This window comes from Juglans microcarpa x Juglans regia, chromosome 5D, assembly GCF_004785595.1.
Source record: "Juglans microcarpa x Juglans regia isolate MS1-56 chromosome 5D, Jm3101_v1.0, whole genome shotgun sequence".
NCBI classification, from domain to species: Eukaryota; Viridiplantae; Streptophyta; class Magnoliopsida; order Fagales; family Juglandaceae; genus Juglans; species Juglans microcarpa x Juglans regia.
This window is the reverse complement of record NC_054602.1, coordinates 21,983,009-22,002,499: the sequence shown is the minus strand read 5'-3', so window position 1 is coordinate 22,002,499 and position 19,491 is coordinate 21,983,009. Positions and strand designations below refer to the sequence as shown.

The 19,491-nt window shown below is 35.2% G+C and overlaps 1 protein-coding gene across 1 annotated transcript; it reads right to left on the bottom strand.

Annotated features, from left to right (window-relative positions):
- Window positions 1–17,172: 17,172 nt before the first annotated feature.
- LOC121266522 (transcription factor MYB60) lies at window positions 17,173–18,786 on the bottom strand. The gene is made up of 3 exons (XM_041170373.1): window positions 18,573–18,786; window positions 18,256–18,385; window positions 17,173–17,992 (listed from the first exon to the last, which is right to left on the bottom strand). The coding sequence occupies exons 1-3, from the start codon at window positions 18,703–18,705 to the stop codon at window positions 17,257–17,259; spliced, it is 999 nt and encodes a 332-aa protein (XP_041026307.1). The 5' UTR covers window positions 18,706–18,786; the 3' UTR covers window positions 17,173–17,256.
- Window positions 18,787–19,491: the final 705 nt, after the last annotated feature.

Genomic DNA, 19,491 nt, shown 5'->3' with positions numbered 1-19,491 from the left:
GTACCCTTAGGGACTTATTCCACTACGATCATCACACATTGCTAAAACTTCTTACTCTTGTTCTCCAGCTGAACCATCAAAATTATCTGAAAAATATATAGAGATAATGGGTGAGTTATCAACAACTCAGTAAACAGATGACATATACTAGTGTGTAAACATGAGCATTTATAGAGTTCAGAATGTAGAATAAAATATTTTCTTTCAGAATGCAGAATCAGAATAATGTTTTCAAAATGCAGCGTCAGAACATGTTATAAAAAATATAAGAGCGAAAGTTCAAAAATATTCATAATCAAAATTCCTTTGGCATAGCATAAACTGAAACATCACATCTTATCTTATCATATCAGAACATATACCATGTTTAACCCCCGTGGTAGGGTTGTGCAAACCTCGGTAGCTAATCAATCAGAAACAGAATGTGAATTTTCTCCTTATTCATTCTCGGAGCCCCAAGTGTCCACATAGGAAAAACCACACAGAAAACCACTTTGTTTCTAATGTGGGTCCACCAGAAACAGAAAAGTTGGTACCAAACCTGAACATAGGCCATAGTTTTACACCCGTGGTAAGGTTAGAACAGAATAGAAATAGAATGTTATGCCAGAGGTTTTTAGAAATCACATCATATCATATCAGAGTATAGAAAATCTTCAGAACAGCACAAAATCAGATCACAAAAACATAATTTATGCACAAAATTTCATATTCGCTCTCTTTTCCAAAGTTCAGAAATGGAATATAAAAAATAAGCTCATGTCTACACCAGTCATGACAGAAAATACTTTCTTCTTAAACAAAATCTCATGAGTAGTGCAGAACAAATAAGTGAGGTAGCTCAAATTTCTTTTTATAACCAAATATGATTATTTTCCAAAAAAATCAATCTCAGCTCATTTTATTTTAATGCAAAGTCTAGCATAGGAACCCTGCTTACCTGAACTTCTTAGCCTTTTCAGAATTTTCCTAAAAAATGTCAACCAATTAACAATTGTCACTGAGCGATGGAGGGCACGAAGGCGACAAGCTGGGCGGTTGTTTACGGTGGTGGGGGCGGCGGCAGAACACTAGAGGAGAGCGACGGACCTGGATAGAGTGCAGCGCCCGACGAAGCTCCTTGTGTTGCGGCGATGTCGAGGAGGAGGTTGGCGGCGCAGGGTGGAAGGTTGGTTGCACACGATGGGGAAAGCTACTTCCTCTGTTTCGGAGGTCAAAACAGAGTAAGCCGTGGGTGCTCTTCCTTCAATGGCTGGGCAACAATGGTTGGCTTTCCATGGTGGTGAGGACGGACGGCCTAGAGGGTGGTGCGCTGTTTGCAAGGAGGAGTTGTTGACTATGACCTTGTGTGGCAGGGCAGCGGCGTCACAGAAAATAAAACCGTGTTACGTTACGACTTGGCCAGTGGTTGGGGGTGCTGCACGATTTGGGGTGTGTTTACGTGACCAAGGCGGAGGAGTTTTCTGCAGTGGGCTATCTTTCAGTGTTGGTGGTTTGCGGTGGAGGTTTATGGGTGCAAAGTTGATGAGCGCTGAGCCGAGAACCGGTAAAGGCAGTGTACGAGAGGGAGTTATGCGTGGGTTGCTGCGGCTACTTCTTTTTCAGGAGAGAAGTACATGTATATAAAGAGTTGATTGGAAAAACCCTAGATGAAAACCAAAAAGGACGGGGGATGTGCATGAGAGACGTGCATGCAGATGGGAATAGAGTCGTGTGGGTGAGGAAAACTGCTCATAAACCAATAGGTTTTCCAAGGTTTAAACAAGCGGGTGTGGCCTTGTTCCGTAACTGTTGGGCCAAAAGCTCAAAATAAAAAGCCACTACTAGATCCATAACCTAAAAATTAAAAATAAAAATAACCTAAATATCAAGCTCAAATAAATAAAAAAATCCATAGTCCAACCATACAACTTTTGGGTCCGGGTGCTACAATCACCCTCTTAGTGAAACACATATATGTATAAGCATGGCAAGGAATCACCATTTGAGTCGTTACCCTCTTATGAAAAGTATCATTTAAAGCATTGATAATATATGTCAATGAAACACCCTTCACTCCAGTAGATCAATCCAAAACATTATATCATTTCCAGAGGCACAATCATCATCACACAGATACTTATCACATAGATATTTGTCACACAAATATTCGTCACCTAATGGGCAAACAGGGGATGAGCTGTTCTACCATCAAACTTGGAGAAATCCCTTCAACTTGTCCAACTCGGTGCAAGCTAGAAAGCCCACCTACTATGAAGGCGTTGTAACAGCACGCTAGAAATTCAATGGTGGAATTTCTATACGCTTTAGGAACCTCATGAAAACTCTATAAGCTTTTACCAATCGACCAATCGCCTAGGTTTTGGCCTGTTTGCATAGTCAGTATTGCCACTCACTATGGCCCAAAAATGCAATTTTATCCATTTGAGGTAGTTAAAATTGTCAGAATGAGTTATGGTCTATGTCATTGGACTTAGTTGATTATTTAGGATTTTATAGCATAATAAACTCATTTTTAGTTTTCGAACAAAATTATTATTCGAAAACACGTTTTAATTATTTCGAGGCACTTTGGGGTTGAATTTTGATAAACAATTTGCACTATTAGGTTTGCATGTATATTTAAGATTATACAGTGAAATGTTTATCTTCACTTTTCATGGAGTGAATAGTAACCTCGACAGTAGCACCAAGTGTAATGTTTTCAAAATCACAATATGGAATATCCAAATTAGGTTAGAGAATTTTATTTGGACAATTGACAAGATCGTAACCACACTTGGTGAGTAGTATTGGACACTTCGCACCAAGAGGAAGCATCAGATGGAAATGTGAAGGAAATCAAAGGGTTAGATCATGCCACCTAAGCAAAATACTATTCCATCCAATCATCCATTTTGTGTCAAATCAAATAGGGTTTCAACCCTAGTAAAACCTTAAATATTTAGAATCCAATTGAAATCCTAAAAATCTTGGAGGAAACCGAAACACTAAAGTACCCCAAACCCAAACTTGATTTTAAAACCCTAATGGATCCGATTTTTAGTATTGTGTTTAATCACTTGATTAAATCACTTCCACATGCTATGAATCCCTAAAATTCATGTTATGACATCATCATTCAATTATTTAAATCTTAGAAATTTTATTGGACCAAGGAAAACTGGATTTGGGCTTGATAGCATTTGAAAAGGCCACCTCACCACAACTACCTACACGGAACCTCAAGGCAACCCACACCATGGGCAGTTTGCCCCTTGTTTTGGCCAAGACTTCCATCACTCAAGTGTCACTCAAGACCTCACTTCACCCTTCAATTTGTGTAAGAAGAGTAGAGATCATTCCCTTTCTCATTTCATCTCTTTTCCCACACGTTTTAGAGAGGAACTTAAAAGCTTTCTCGGGCAGTTTTCTGAGCCATATGGATTGCAATTCTTGAAACCCTTTTAAGTATTTTATCACAATGATTCATTCAAGAACGTTGTTCTTCTTTCAGTCTAGTTTTTGGGATACATTTTGTGTTTGATTTCAAGGTCTTTTGTTTGGTAAAAAGTAGTTTTAACTATAGAAAGGTCATTAATGGCAATAAAGTGGATAGTGTTAGTCCAATTTTTTTTTGGATTATTGCTGACATATTTATATGAATGTTTATTAAGTATTCGTTTCATTATAAAAGCTTTTGATGAAAGATTTTCTCAGATATATAAACTTAGAAACTGGAAGGAGAAAAACAGTTTTTGTTGTAAGAAAGTTTGGATCTTTTGTAGTTTAATTTTACTTCAATGATTTTGATATTTTTATTTGATGATTTTAGGCCTTTGATCTACATGTTAGGATGTTGCTGTGAAGATTTTAGGAGTTTATTTGTAAAGATATGATTCTTATGCATGAAGATACTCGGTTAAGTAAAAAAAATTAGGGTTTTGGATATATCCACGTTTTGGTTAAATTTTGGCCATGTGATTTTAAGTTTAATGATGGGAACTACTTTAGGACATATTTGTAAACTGCATGATGTTTTTAGTTTATGTTATTTTATCATGATGTGTCTTGGATCAAGAGGTTTGATCAAAACCAAAGTTGTGAAAATTTTGTTTTGATGAAGTGTTGAATCCAAGTGCTTCAAATTAGATTTTTGTATTTTTGGTGATTTTTTTTTTTTTATGATTCAAATCTTGATAATTATTATGAGTGTGTTATAGACATGTTAGAAGGAAGTTTTTAATTTTTAGGATCCTTGGAGATATTTTTAAAAAGAGTCAAAATCTTGATATTTAAAGGTGTTTTAGTTAAAAAAAAGTTTGGATCTTTTTGCTCAAAAGTTTTGTGTTTATGAGGAGTGGATTTTATTTTATTTTTTAAAAGTATGCCTCTAAGTATAGAATGTTATGTTCTATGTTGAAATATTTTGGTTTAATTATGAGTGTTGAAGTTGGATCAAATTGCAACAAAAATTAAAGAGAGCCTAAGGGTGTTTCGACCTTGGTGTAATTTTTTATGGTTGTGAATTGTCTTAAATTTTTCTAAGTTGATATTTGAGTTTAGGATAAAATTTGCATGAGAAATGTGAATTTTGGTGATTCTTGGAGATAGAATGTGAAATTCTTAAGTTAGGGGTAAAATGATTATTTTTCCACATATAGAGGGTAAACTGGTAATTTTTCTTTAAGTTAGACCTTTTTATGTTACTAAGTTATTAATGATATTCTCTTGTTTCGTGTTAATTTCCAACGATACAATCACTGTAAGTTAGCTCTTAACTTATTATCAAATTATTATGCATGTATGTTGGGTAAGGGAGCTACTATTTATGTATTTATGTTATCCCATATGCCATATTATGCCATGGCACCTCATGTATGTCTGTTACATATTGCACTTTATCACGAAATACTTATCTATTACATAAATTATTCTATCACAAAATGCTATCTATTAAACGTATGTTATGTTACGAAATGCTACTTATTACATGTATGTCACATCACAAAATGTTATCTGTTACGTGTTTTGTCATATTACGAAATATTGTATGTTACATGTTATGCCATGTTACAAATGTTATCTATTACATGTTATGCCATGCCATGAAATGTTGTCTATCTCATATTACGTCATGTCTTTCGTCTCACGTTCACTTTATGTCATGTTACGTCAGGGCTTCTGTCCTTTAGTCTCATGTCACGTTTTTTCTCGAGTACAATTTGTGTATCTTGGGAACAACCTTTCATGTCAAGTCGAGTCTATTTTCGTTTATAATGACCCTAAGTGCTAGGATTGTGTAATATCCCAGAGGAACTCTTTTATTCACAGTAGAGTGTTTGAACTAGTGTAAAATTTGCTGGGTTGAAAAGGTAAAGATCAACAGGCTTTGACAAGTCTCAAGAGCAAAGTCAGACACTATCGCCAATGGGCCACTCACATTTCAATTTTATTTTATACGTACTCATGCTGGTGCAGATACCTGACACAGGATAAGTACATTATGTGTGTCCACAAAAGGTGCAGATACCTCTGAACTGACATGTATGTTAACGCACTCACAATTGGTTCAGATATTAGTGTTATGATGCGGTAATCGGTAGGGACATATGGATCAAGGGGAAACCGTGTCGCACCCATATGTTCACATTTATTTATCATGCTTATTGAACAAGATTTCAAGTTCATGTATCTTCACATTCATATTCATGCTATGTTCAAATTCAAGTATTTCACGTTTATGTTCATGCTATGTTCAAGTTCAAGTATTTCACGTTCATGTTATTCAAGTTCAAGTCCATGTATTTCACGTTCAGTCATGTTTCAAGTTCACGTTCTGTCCATGTTTTAGTTCCAAGTTCAAGTCATGTTAGATTATGTCATGTTACACGTCAAGTTATCTTATGCCTTCTTATGACTAAATTATGCATTCATGCCTTTATTGCCATCTATGCATCATTAATTTGTGTGAAAGTTCTCTGCTAACTTGCTGAGATTTATACTCAAATCTTATTGTGGTAGTTCCAACTACCATTTCCTCTGAATGGTAGGAAATGTATTAGGACCAGGAGAGAGAATGGAGCTTGGCCGATTGAAGGAGGTTGATTAGGCAACATCGATGCGATACAAAGCTTGTGGCCTCAATAGTTAAATTTATAGATAGTATGATGGCATCGTTAGTCAAGTTACGCGGATTGCTCGACGAACTAGCCTAGTGATTATGTTTTGGTGATGTAATTATGGATCTCTGTCTCTTTTGAGGTTACAGTCCTTTTGAGACTTGTACTGTAATCATGGATGTTTAGTATTCCAATATGAATGGATTTTGTTTAAGTACTTGAGATATTTTTGTTTGGTGCATAGTATTACTCAAAGAAAAAGATTATATGTTGCAAATATTGCATATTGCTATATGCATGTTAGGTGCATTGCATCTTTAATTGTTATGAACGAAAGCAGGTAACCTTGTATTACATGTCTCGACGCTTCAGATGTTCGTCCGATCCCAAGTGAAATCTGGAGGCGTCACAGGTGTGAACGAAGAGTTTAAGAGGCTAGTAGCTCTGATGGAACAAAAGTTACTCAAAAAATGCTCATAAAAGTGGCACTATGTATGCAAAAGCCCACACTCTACCTTAATGGTCACATCCGGAGTGTGTCTGCTCGAGGGACTACAACTTGGGCATCATATCATTTGAACTCAAAGGTATGACTTTATACCACATGGAAGATCCTCATTCTAGGATGATCTGAGGAGTTGGCAAACCATGCCCTGACCGTATGTCTTTGTCATCCTGCAGTGTGACAGTTGAGGTGAAATAACTCTTATCCAAGCATACATGGAATTGGAGATGTGGGGGTTAATCTTGTATATAAGAGGCACTTGCATTTCTGTAACCTCCCCTTTTCTGAGCATAAATAAACATATTTTGGATCATTATGTTTATCTTATGTTCATTCCTTATTTTCTAAGACTTTGAATGTGTTTTCTATTTTTCACTGAATCATGAACATGGTGTGTTATCTATATTTCAGTGTGAGTATGTGTATCGTGCATCAATCTTCATGGGGCGGGACAGAGTTTCTCATTTCCATTCCTCTTGAGATGATGCCACGAACTTTAAACTGGTAAAGGGATTCCTCGTGAGGACTGGGGTGGGGCGATACCGTGCTTGGCCACATCAAATAGTCGAGATGTAGAATCCCGTAGTGTATCACATGGTGGTGTCTTGAGTTGGTTGGTCGGGTAGACGTTTCCCTAGCATAATATGTGATGTTTATGTGACCAATGACTGTTTGACGAATGACTGTGTTACGAATGTCTGTTTGACAAATGTCAATGTGAGGAATATCCATGTGATATCGATTGTGTTTGTGAGAAGCAATGTGATGATATGGATTTGAACTACTGAAGCGAAGGGTGATTCCTCACCATATTATTAATTATTTTGAGTGATAGTTTGTGTAAAAGGGTAATTGCCTAGAGGGTGATTCCTCACCATGCTTTTGTGTGTGTGTGTTTCACTCAAAGGGTGATTCCTCACCATGTTTTATGAACCCATGAGTATGTGCTCTTAAGGGTGATTCCTCACCATGTTTTACAAACCCATGTGCATGTGCTCTTGAGGGTGATTCCTCACCAAAGCATACATACATTTGTCTTTTCACTATTTACATGAATTGTTCATTACATCTTCATGTGCATTATCTCTCATCAGCTATTTTTGTCACGGTTGACTAACCCACCTATGGTTTCACTCTAGAAATCCATAAACCTTGATGTAGAGTTAGAACCAGGAATGATGCTTGAGAAGGAAGAGTTGAACCTGCCCGAACCCCGAATACGGAGGTTTGTCACTGTTATAGGTGCCATGCACTAGTTTGAGTGTACTAGCCTTTTGGAAAGGGGCGACCAACTATATTCAGTCTACCACCTATTAGACGATGAATACTCCATTTTGGGGTTTTATGTAACTCTACATTAATAATTGTGGGGAATAGTAGTAACATTTTCCAGAATGTGTTTTAGACTCTAGTACTACAAGATCTCTTTACTAACTAAACCTTTATCTTTTCCGCTACGATCTTATGCCTATATCCCACACGTGCACTTTTATATGAATGAGTCACACTTAACCTGATAAAGTCTTGGGTGTTGATCACTTAGCTAGCACCCTTAGCACCACGGAACCTCCCTAGGACCTTTAGCACCACAGGGCGCCACAACATCCCACTCTTTGAGTTTGCTTACAACAACAATTATCAGGCGACTATCCAAATGGCCCTGCACGAGGTGCTGTATGGGAGAAACTATGGAGCGTCGATATATTGGAATGAGGCAGGAGAAGCCAAGGTAATTAGGCCAGAAATTATACAAGAGATGACTGAGCAAGTCAAATTCAAACGTGCAAGGATGGTCGCAGCTCAGAGTAGACAAAAGAATAATGCCAACAATAGGAGAAGAGAGTTGACCTTTGAAGATGGTGACTAGTATACCTAAAGTATCACCTATGAAAAAGGTTAAGAGGATTGGACCGTACCAAATAGTTGAAAAGGTCGGCCCAGTAGCATACTGAGTTGTGTTACGCGCAAAATATGAGGGGATTCACAACATTTACCAGGTTTCTTCGTTAAGAAAAAGTTTTAGCAACCAGCAACTCTAAGTAATTGAACCCTGGTTCCACTATAACAAAATCTTACATATGAGGAAACTATTGTATGAATCATAGATTGGAAGGAGTAGAGATTATGACCTAAAATCATGCCATTGGTAAAGGTGAAATGGAGAGATGTGGGAAACGAGGAGTTCACTTGGAAAAGTGAGCTGGACAAGCGGGAGTAGTTTCTGTATTTATTCAATCCGTGGTGATGATTTGTAATGCACGATGTGATATGAACTCGTAGGAATAGAATCCCTTGAACTAACAATCAATTTGAAAACTCATCCAAGAAAGTCAAAATCAAGCCAATGGAAAATTTAGACCCATTGAGGAACTCGTTTCAAGAACCTAGATTATATGAAAATCTAAACTCGTTGAAGAACTTGTCTCAAGAACCTAAATTATAAGGAAGAACGCTACAAAGGTTGTGATTTGCCTTTGATAAGTTCAAAAGTTCATTCAAGAACAAGATGAGGTAAACTCAACTCATAATGAAAAAATTCATCAAATTTCAGAAATTAATAAAAATGAGGCTACAAAGAGTATTTAAACAAAAACCTAATTAAAACCCTAACAAAAGTAAATCTCCATCTTCCAAAAATACCCCTGACTGAATAGTATCGCGGCTAGAGTACTCGGCTATAGTAACTTACATATCTCAATCCTCCAAAAACCCTAGGTTAACATAAAATCTTTTTCCAAAATACCCTTGGGCAAAATGCAAGACCTTCCCAAAAGAAACCTTAGCTGCAAATTAAAATAATCCCTAAACTACCCTTAAAAATTTCTCTTGAAACCCTATTTCATAAAACATAAAACATATATGGGCCAAACATCCTCAAGTCTCATTATTCTAGACTAATTCCTATAACTAATAAAATAAGCCATTTTAATAAATTAAACAAGGTCCAAACAATAACTTTAGCTCATGTCTTCCATAACTTGTATCAAGTGGATCAAAACTGGATCTCCTTCTCTGAAACCCATCTTGAGTGTTGGAGTCTTGCTAGCTTCATCCCAAGTGGATAGCACCAATCCTTGCATTGCCTCCTTGATCTTCTTGACTCTTGACCTTGTAATTGGCCCATCTAGAACTTGTAAAGGATCTTTAAGACTAGGCCCATCTTGCTGTCCATCATTCTCTCTCTCCTCAAAAGGATTAGATTTCGAATCTCCACCTACATCAAAGGGAAAAAGATCAGAAACATTGAAAGTAGCAGAAATATGATACTTACCTAGAAGATCCACTTGATATGAATTTTCATAATTTCTTTATAAAGAAGAGCAAGCAAGATAAGACTTTTCAACTGTATTGTGCAGGAGCGTTCAAGTGCCCTATCTTACTAATAATAAGAAAGGGGCTCAAAAGTTGCGAAGAAAGTCAAACTGCTCTAATCGAGCTGTGAAATAGGCGTGGTGAGGTATTGGAAGTGGGGACAGACCTGTTAGAAGAATCCCTAGGGCATCCTTAAGAGGCTCAAAGATCTTGAAAAAAGAACGAGTAAAGTCAAAGTGTTAGTTGGTCGTTGTTCGTTCCAAAATAGACCAACTCAATGAATGAAGGGAGGAGTATGAGGAAGGCCGACTTTCTATATGAAGATTCAAACAAAAAGGAAAAGGGCCTTGACCTGGGTAGCTCCTTTCATTGTTATATTTCTCAACTCAATTGATTGGATTCTCTCTTACATGGACAAATTTCCTCTTTCTGTTGGAGGCAGCGGAAGCGATGCCGGCCCATGAAGCCTGGCACTTGCCATTTCACAGCTGCCGTTAGCTCTCTAGGTAGCGATGAAACTTAGGGATTAACTAATTTAGAAGTTTTTCCTGCACCGATCTGATTGATTTAGAAAGCTAAAACAAAGAATGAATACCCTGTGAAATATGGTTTGCTGATACAGAATCCACATATCCTATTGGGGTAGGGAGAGGGAAAGACCTTTATGGTTTCAATTAATTTTTTCAAGAATTTGAAAAATTTCATCCAAGTTACTTCTATCATCAACAAGCAAAAACATCAAAACTAAATGAGTAAGTGGATTAAAACCATAAACAACTTCAAAAGAATAATAAGAAATAGTAGTATCCATGGTTCTATTATATGCAAACTCTAATAAGGGCAAATGATACTTCCGCAAACGTTTATACAATAAGTCAATGAATGGCAAATGATACTCATACAAACGTTCATGAAACAAATTTAAAGTCTTCATTGCACCAAAATGATCACTCTAATTATATGCAAATTGAATGAATGGCAAGCAATATTCCCACCCATGGTCACTCAACACGTTCAAAATATTTTTTACACCATAATGACCCAACAAACCCTATCCATGCACTAGCATCTCACGCATAAGACTAGTAGGCTAACAAAGGTTATTCTCTCTAAACAAATACCAATTTAGGAGTCTAGAGCATTTACCAAACGATGCCTTCTCACATGCTCTATACACACTAGCAAAGTCATCATCATTAGCATGCAATTCCTTATCATATTCAAATCTCAAGAACTTTGCATTTGAAATGAAGACAAGGATATACCTTTTTGCTAAAGCATCAACCACAAAATTTTTCTTACCTTTTGTGTATTTGATTATAGGAGGAAATGTATCAATGAATTCCTCCCACTTAGCATGAATTCTATTCAACTTACCTTGTCCTTTCAAGTACTTCAAGGACTCATATTTGTCAAAGAAAGGTTGGATAGGAATTGTCGCACCCAACACAAAATCAATGTAATGCTTTATCTCTCTAATAGGTAGCAATCTACTAAACACACCACTAGGAATCATGACCTCATATCTCTGCAACAAAGAGACAACAACACTAGGCAATGGATTATTAAGTTCGTTAGTAGTAAAATTTGCCTTAGCATAAAAACTCATTTTTCTCTTATTTTCTTCACTCTCTATTTTCTTTTCACTCTCTTTTTTCATTTCACCATCTTTTTTTCTTTCACTCTCTTTTTTCTTTTCACTCTCTTTTTTTCTTTCACTCACTTTTTCATTTTCTTTTTTGAACTCTCTGCCTCCCAAGTGTTTTTCAACTCATTCTCTCTTTTCAATTTCACTTGATCTTCATACATTTGTCTTCGAGTTAGTGATACAAGAGTAATGGTCTTATTGTCTTTTACCAAAGTATACATATTCTTGAACCAATCATGAATCACTTTCTTATCATACTACCACGACCTTCCCAACAAAATATGGCCAACATGTATAGGCACTACATCACAAAGCACTTCATCCATGTATTTCTCAATTGAAAAAGAAACAAACACTTGCCTATTTACCCTAACCTCCCCACAATCATTCAACCATTGCAACTTGTATGGTCTATTGTGTTTCAAGGTAGGTAAATTCAATTTCTCAATTAAAATAGTGCTAGCAACATTAGTACAACTCCCCCCATCAATGATCATATTACATACCTTATTGTTGATGTGACATTTAGTATGGAAAATGTTCTCTCTCTACTACTTGGTATCATATACCTTGATTTGTTTATTGAGAGCACGTCTGGCAACAAGAGATTCACATGTCACGGGGTACTCTACTCCATCATCATCACTAGTATCATCCAACCCGTGCATCTCCTCACTATCACCCTCACTCTCAGTCATCATCTCTCCATTCTCACGCATAATCATCACTTGCATATTTGGACATTGAGATGCGATGTGCCCTGAACTCAAACACTTAAAACATTTAATATCTTTATTTCGTGAAGGTTGGGATTCTACCTTGAGTTTATTGCTAGTTCCCTCATCTTTTCCTTAGGTGGTTCAGTCTTCCCCTTTGTTACAGCTTGATCATTTTTGTCCCACTTTGGTTTCCAATGAGTGCTGGAAACCGAGGTATACCTTGCTATACCATTTCTCTTTAACTGTCTCTCCACCTTTATAGCCATGTGCACCATGTCCTCTACCTCCACATAATGTTGCAACTCAACTACATGGCTATCTCACTATTCAACCCACTAAAAAATCTAGCCATCGTGGCCTCCCGATCCTCTACTACATTAGCCCAAATCATAGCCACCTTCATCTACTTATGGTAATCCTCCACACTCCTAGACTCCCGTGTAAGATTTTCTAATTTTTGGTAAAGGTCTCTATAGTAATGGATAGGTACAAATCTCCACTTCATGAGAGCTTTCAACTCTCCTCATGTCTCTATAGGCCTCTCATAATTCCTCCTACTATTGGTTACTAATTGATCTCACCAAATAATAGCATAATCAGTGAACTCAATTACTGCCAACTTCACTTTCTTCTCTTCTGAATAATTATGACAATCAAAGATCAACTCTATCTTTTTCTCCCACTCTAAATAAGTTGCAGGGTCAGTTCTATATATTTATATATATATATATATTTTATGTTAATAACATATGATCAAATGTTCATGTTTAAGATTAAACTTTTTTGTTATATTAATATTATGTTATAAAATTAAAATTTTTAATGATAATGTTATATCAAATGTTATATTAAGATTTATAAGATTAATTTTATGTTATATCAAATATTATATTAATTTTATGTTATTAAATTATTATTATACATTAATAATAGGATTTTAAAATTTAATGCTATATTAATTAACAAGTTAGCATATAATATAAAATTATTTTATATATAATTATATATTATATATAATATAAAAAATTAATATATATATATATATATGAATAGGTCTGATCCAATTCAGTCAAGTGTTAGAAAAAAGAAAATCAGACTCATACTAGTTTCAAACGGTTTTGAAAAAATGGAACCGATATCAAACTGAACCGGTTTTGAACTGGACTGAATCCACCGGTTCGGTTCGGTTCGGCTCACCAGTTCATCGACTTTTTTTTCACCCCTATTATACTTATTACGACAACTTTATGACATTTTGCAATGGCTTCTTATAATCTCATAAAGTCTCTTTTCTTGTAATGCTGCAAGTGGATGGTAGTAACAGGGGCCATGATTCAAAACTCCTATGAATTTTAACTGAAAAATACTTTCTATGGTGGATTCAGTAAGTTATCTTTGATATTTCATAAACGAAAAATCTTATATACCACACTTCACTCACACTTTCATTTTATTATGATGAAATAACATTGGTCAATAACTTCTAAACTTTTCTTTTAAAAGTAAAGTACGATCCAAGAGTGATAAAAGCATCATATTTTACACAATAAAATGAAAGTAAAATAGGAGTGTAATACGTTGCATTCTTTCGAAAATGATACCCCCATGGCGATTTAATATGTTTTGTAAATTGATGACATGGCATACCTACGAAGTTATGATAAGTGGATGATTAGACCGTGTTTAAACAGTGATAGATCACAAAAGAAAAGCCAATTGCATGTGAGACATATAGGCGTGTGAATTTGAATGCGAGAGACCTAACACGATTAATGAGTCAGCAAAACTTATTATAAGATAATATATGTCATTGGGTACTCACATGCAATATATAGTACACCATGCGTCACCACTATTTAAGATACCATTCAATTTTGCAAAAAATCAGGTGAGTCGAATTGATCTTATGATTCATGAAAATAGCGAAGCTAGCTGTGTAGTCTTCAAAACCATGATCCCCTTCTGTCCAAGCAAAAAACCTAATTAAGTTCACAACCCCACCGAAAAGTAAAAGGACCACATCTTTAATTCAGAAAACTAACTAACATCTGGACTTTATAATATGCTTATATATATATATATATATATATATATATTTATATATATTTGTATGGCTGTGGTTTAGAATATAAAATTAAAAGGATAAAAAAGAGAGTTTTTCTGATCACCAATCATACAAGTGCTGCAACAAGGAACAAAGACTCTTAGATCTATGTCAGACCGACGCATTGTACGTACCATAAAATGATCATGATTCAGCGAGTGGTACCCTGAAAAGTTGGATTTTTTTTTTATTTTTTTATTTTTTGGATAAACGTGAAAAAGTTCCGCTACTTTATTTATTTATTTATTTTTTTAATTATCATAAATATTTTTTTAAAAAATAAAATATTCACAACATTAAAAAATATTTTTTAATCACTAAATAAAAAAAAAATTATTATTTGGATCACAAATTTGAATCCCGAATTTGAAATCTAAAGCATTTCTCAATGTAAAAAGATAAAGAGTAGAATTTCGGATACTGATAATTTATGGGAAACTTAAAAGACATAATTTTAAGTCAAAGTTAGATATAATATTATTTATTTAATGACTATATTATTTAGGTTTCATTTCACATTAATACAAAAGGGAATTGATGGGCTTGCCTTTATTTATAAGACTAATTATCAATTAATAAAAGAAAAAATTTTTTTATCAGTTATTATTTATCACCTTACACTTTATAAAAAATATTTATATATCTTATAAAAAATATACCTAAATCTTATAAAAATAATATAGATGCAGAGTGTGAGAGAAATAAATCTCTTAATAAAATTATAATAAAATATATCTTTAAAAATTAAAATTATAGATTATATAGATCATAAATTATTAGATAGTTCCAAAATATAATTATTCTAGCTAGGCGAGAATTACCTAATAATCCCCAAATTGGAAGGGACACTTTTACCACCAAAAAGAGGCAAAAGTAATACAACTCATCTTCACCGCAAATAAATGAGTCCAACGTATAGGCTTTAGATCTCATTTAATTTCTGGCTAACCAAGTAGTCCTTCTTTTCGCTTTTGACACAATTCACATGCATGCCCTTATTAATACCTACAAGAAAACAAAATGAAAAATAATATTTATAATCGTGAGTTGTATAATTATTGTATAATTATTTTAAAAAAATAAATAAAATATATGACTCACATAAAAAATAATTAATTTTTTAGTAATAGATCACACACTTTTTAAAAACAATTACGTGATATTTACGCACTTCACAGTTGTATTCTAAGAAAATATATGTATAAAAAAAAAAAAAAACCTAAATCCTATTTGGTTTATTAATGTTTTGAATAGTGAAATTAACTTGAATTGGATACAAAATCTACATGAAAATCTTTTGCCTTCGATTTTAAGCAATGAGAAACTGACACAGTTTATAAGATATTCTATGATACAGAACTTGCATGATCCTTGCAGTCTTCTTTATGTGTTTGTAAAATGACACATATAAAGTCATCTATATTTTTAAACGAAATTTAAATTTCGTCTCTAATAATTATTTTAAGGACGAAATTTAGTTCATCTCAAAACAATTTCATCCTTAAAATTAAAATTTGTTGTAGTATACTGAAATGGGGACCTAAATTTTAAATGAAATAGCATGTATTAACCGAGGATTACTACTTGTCTCATAGTTTCTTCGTCTAATTCGAAGTTAACAGTCGTTGATTTTTCAAGAACCAATCACAGCATGTAACATCATGCATGGTGGGGAGCCTACTCCATTCATTTTACAAAAAAAGACAAGAGCTCTTTATCATTTTTACATCAGAGATTTGATCGTTTAATCTCGTCCTGATCATGATCAGCATCATTGTTATTACATTTAATTTTGTCCGGGTAAAGGACTGCAACATGCGTGGCATGTTATGGTTGGTGGGGTATCTGTAAAGGGGCCATATAGCAGAGAAAGAGAAGATGTCATGAGGAATCAAATCCGTTTTTTTTTTTTTTAGCATCGACCTGTGAAAATTATATGCGTGGCATGTAGCCAAAAGATCACCAGCAATCTTCCAGCTTCTCACCGAAAGTTGAAGAATGTCACATGTTTCCCTCTCGATCGTAATTTTTCTAAAACAAAGACCTTTGACGCAACCATTATATTTTGCCCCATTGGGATGCAAGACTTTCGTGACAGCATCCTATTTTTCACTTATATGGCTATTATTCCCTTTTCCAGCACCAAGCGTCTGATCTCATCCTTATTTCAAGTAATTATCACATAAAATTTGTGTCCAGATCAGACCAATTAAAGAATTTGAGTACTGCTTTTATTATAAGAAATTTGATTATTTACGACCAATTATTTCCAATAAAATGAATCTATTTTCATCGCAAAAAAAGTCATAAATACCTATTTTTCCTCTCATGTTCTCACTAAAATATACATTTGGGAATTATATGTATTCGAATCTGTAAAAATTGCCAATTCATGTTGTTAAAGTTGCATGGTGAAACCAAACTCTAGCTTTGTCTTCACCTGTAAGTAGATATCCTTTCTGTCACCTAGCTATTATAATATTGGAAAAGAGATAGGAAAATAACTTGACACGATCTGACCCATATCTTGGGCAATATTTATTGTTCAATCGGATACGTACGATAGATTAAAGACAAAATAAATAGCTGATGGTTAATAAGACGCAACTACAAGTTAAAACAAACAAACTAATTAAGGTGGAAGAGACTAGCTTGTAGTACTGTCACTTGAGCTTATTCGTTTAGAAATTCTAAGTTACATACATTTTGCAAAGAGATCCCCAACTTCTGATCAGACCCCAACAAAGGTTTAACAAACCTTTCTCTGTTTTTTTTTTTTTTTGTAAGTAGAATAACAAAAAACCCTAGAAAAGATAGAAATTTGTAACGGTGTCTCCAAGTAGTCTAAATTTAGAATCATGATCTTGTTAGAACATTGGAGATAATTCCATCATCTCCTCGACTTGACCAGCACTACTTTCATCCAAGAGCCACTTCTCAAGAAAAGATAATGGAGCTGGATTGTTCTCAAACCTCGGTTTATTCCTCTCCGGCGTGACATTAACCTTCTGATCATCATATGCAGAACTTTGAGAACTTTTGTCGGGCGTAGAATCGCAGGTCGACTTGTCCCATGCAGCATTGTTCATGTTCTCAATGGATAAGATCGAATCAAACTCTTCATGAGAGACGACCAAATCGCCACCACTTTCTTGCCGCCCGGCTTTGCTAATAATTTGGTGGCACTGAAGATTAGTCGTTACCATTGTTGAGTTGCCAATTACATTGCTCTTAATGTCACTGTTCATTTCTTTAAGCATTTTGTCTTGAGCCTGATCTCCGAGATTAGTAGCGTTAGTACTCGTCTTTGGTGATCTCATCCAACCCTCTAGGAGTCGAGAAATGTTCTCCGTACTTGAGGCATACGTAGAGGACTGGTTTAGGCTGATGAGAGATGGGGCAGGGTCGTTGGTGGCGTCTAAGCTTCTTCTCTCATTAAAGCTTCTGGTTGAAACCTGATGATCAGTGGTGGTTGAGTCTGATGCCATGTGGGGGTCCATGGCTGATTGAAATTTCTTCAGCTTCTTCTTCAGGTGGGTGTTCCAATAGTTTTTTATATCATTATCTGTTCTTTGTGGGAGGTAGGAAGCTATGGCTGCCCACCTGATCAACCCAATTTGGAAACTCAGATTTACAGACTACCAATTCCAGAAAAACAAGTAATTGAGAGGAAAAAAGAACAAGGAAAGAAAGGACAAGATAATGTTTAATTTTCAAAACCAAATAAAAATTTAAAAAAAAAAAAAAGGACATGAGGGAGTTGAATTTGTGTGTAGTTGAGTTTTTTCTTTCCTCTTTTCTTTTTTTCCCGAAAATAAAAGAACACAGAAAATTGCTAGAAAAAAATTGTAATGTTTGAGGATTACTTGTTACCCAGAAAAGCCTGCAAATGGATTATCATCCCTTCTTCATGGGGAGTGAAGTTCCCTCTCTTGATTCCAGGTCTGAGGTAGTTAGTCCATCTAAGCCTACAACTTTTGCTGCACCTCAGTAACCCTTTTGCGGACAAAAAGAGATGGATCCATCAGTGCATTCAGTCTCAAGAAGAAAAACGTTGAAAAAAAAACAAGCAAATTTCCTTCAAGTTCATGGAACCCCGTATGGAAGTGTACCGATTTAAGAACATCTCGAATACAGAAGATACAAAAGAATGAAGAATCTTGATCTATGTTATTGCACATACCAGTATTGGTAGGCACTGATCTCCAATTTCCTGGACCATGTTCTTGAATGTAAGAGACTAGGATGATGTCCTCCTCAGGGGTCCATGGACCCTTCTTGATTCCCACTTTATCACAGCAAGGAGGCCTCCCCATGGCGTACGTACTTTCACCCCTTTCTCCTCACAGTCACAGACACTCTTTCAGAATTCTATGGATCCAGCGTTCAAATAGTTTCATGGGCATGTGAGTGCTGATATATATAGTGACTTGAGAGAAGTTAAGCACTTTTTTACACTATTGAATCGATCTACCCGGCCGAGTCATCTGGACTTTTTATTAAACTTTTCGCAATCAGTAAATTAATTAAAGTCAGAAGGCCGGGAGTTGAATATTTTTATCTTTTCCGTTTGGGTCACGTGCTAAAAGTGGCTGGTCACCATAGGTAGGAAACTTCGTAGTCTTGGTCTTAATATTTCTCTTATCATTTTGAAGAGAATAAATTCTATTCCAAATAAAAATATGACTTTACAGTACCCTCCAATGCTCTTCTACTACGGTAGCTTTACACCTACATAGAACCAAAAGAGCAGAAAATAATCCCTAAAAACAATGGAAAAACTATCTTCCACTAGTTCTCTCGAGTTGCCTTTACAATTCCAAAACAGTTCAGTCATGCAGCTTGGAATCACAACCGCCGGCCACTTGTGCCGGTTGCTCACCATTTCTCTAATCACTATTTTTGTTGCACCCTCGAGTTTCGCTTGAGATTTGACAGAACTTGAAGTATCGAGATATGAAATACAATGTTACATACCCTTGTTCATAATAGCTAAAGACCTAGTGCATCTAGCATGCATTTAACAGTATGCAAAATTCGCAGCGGATAATTTTTTTCTTTGAGCAATATTATATACCAAATATAATATATCCCAAAATAAT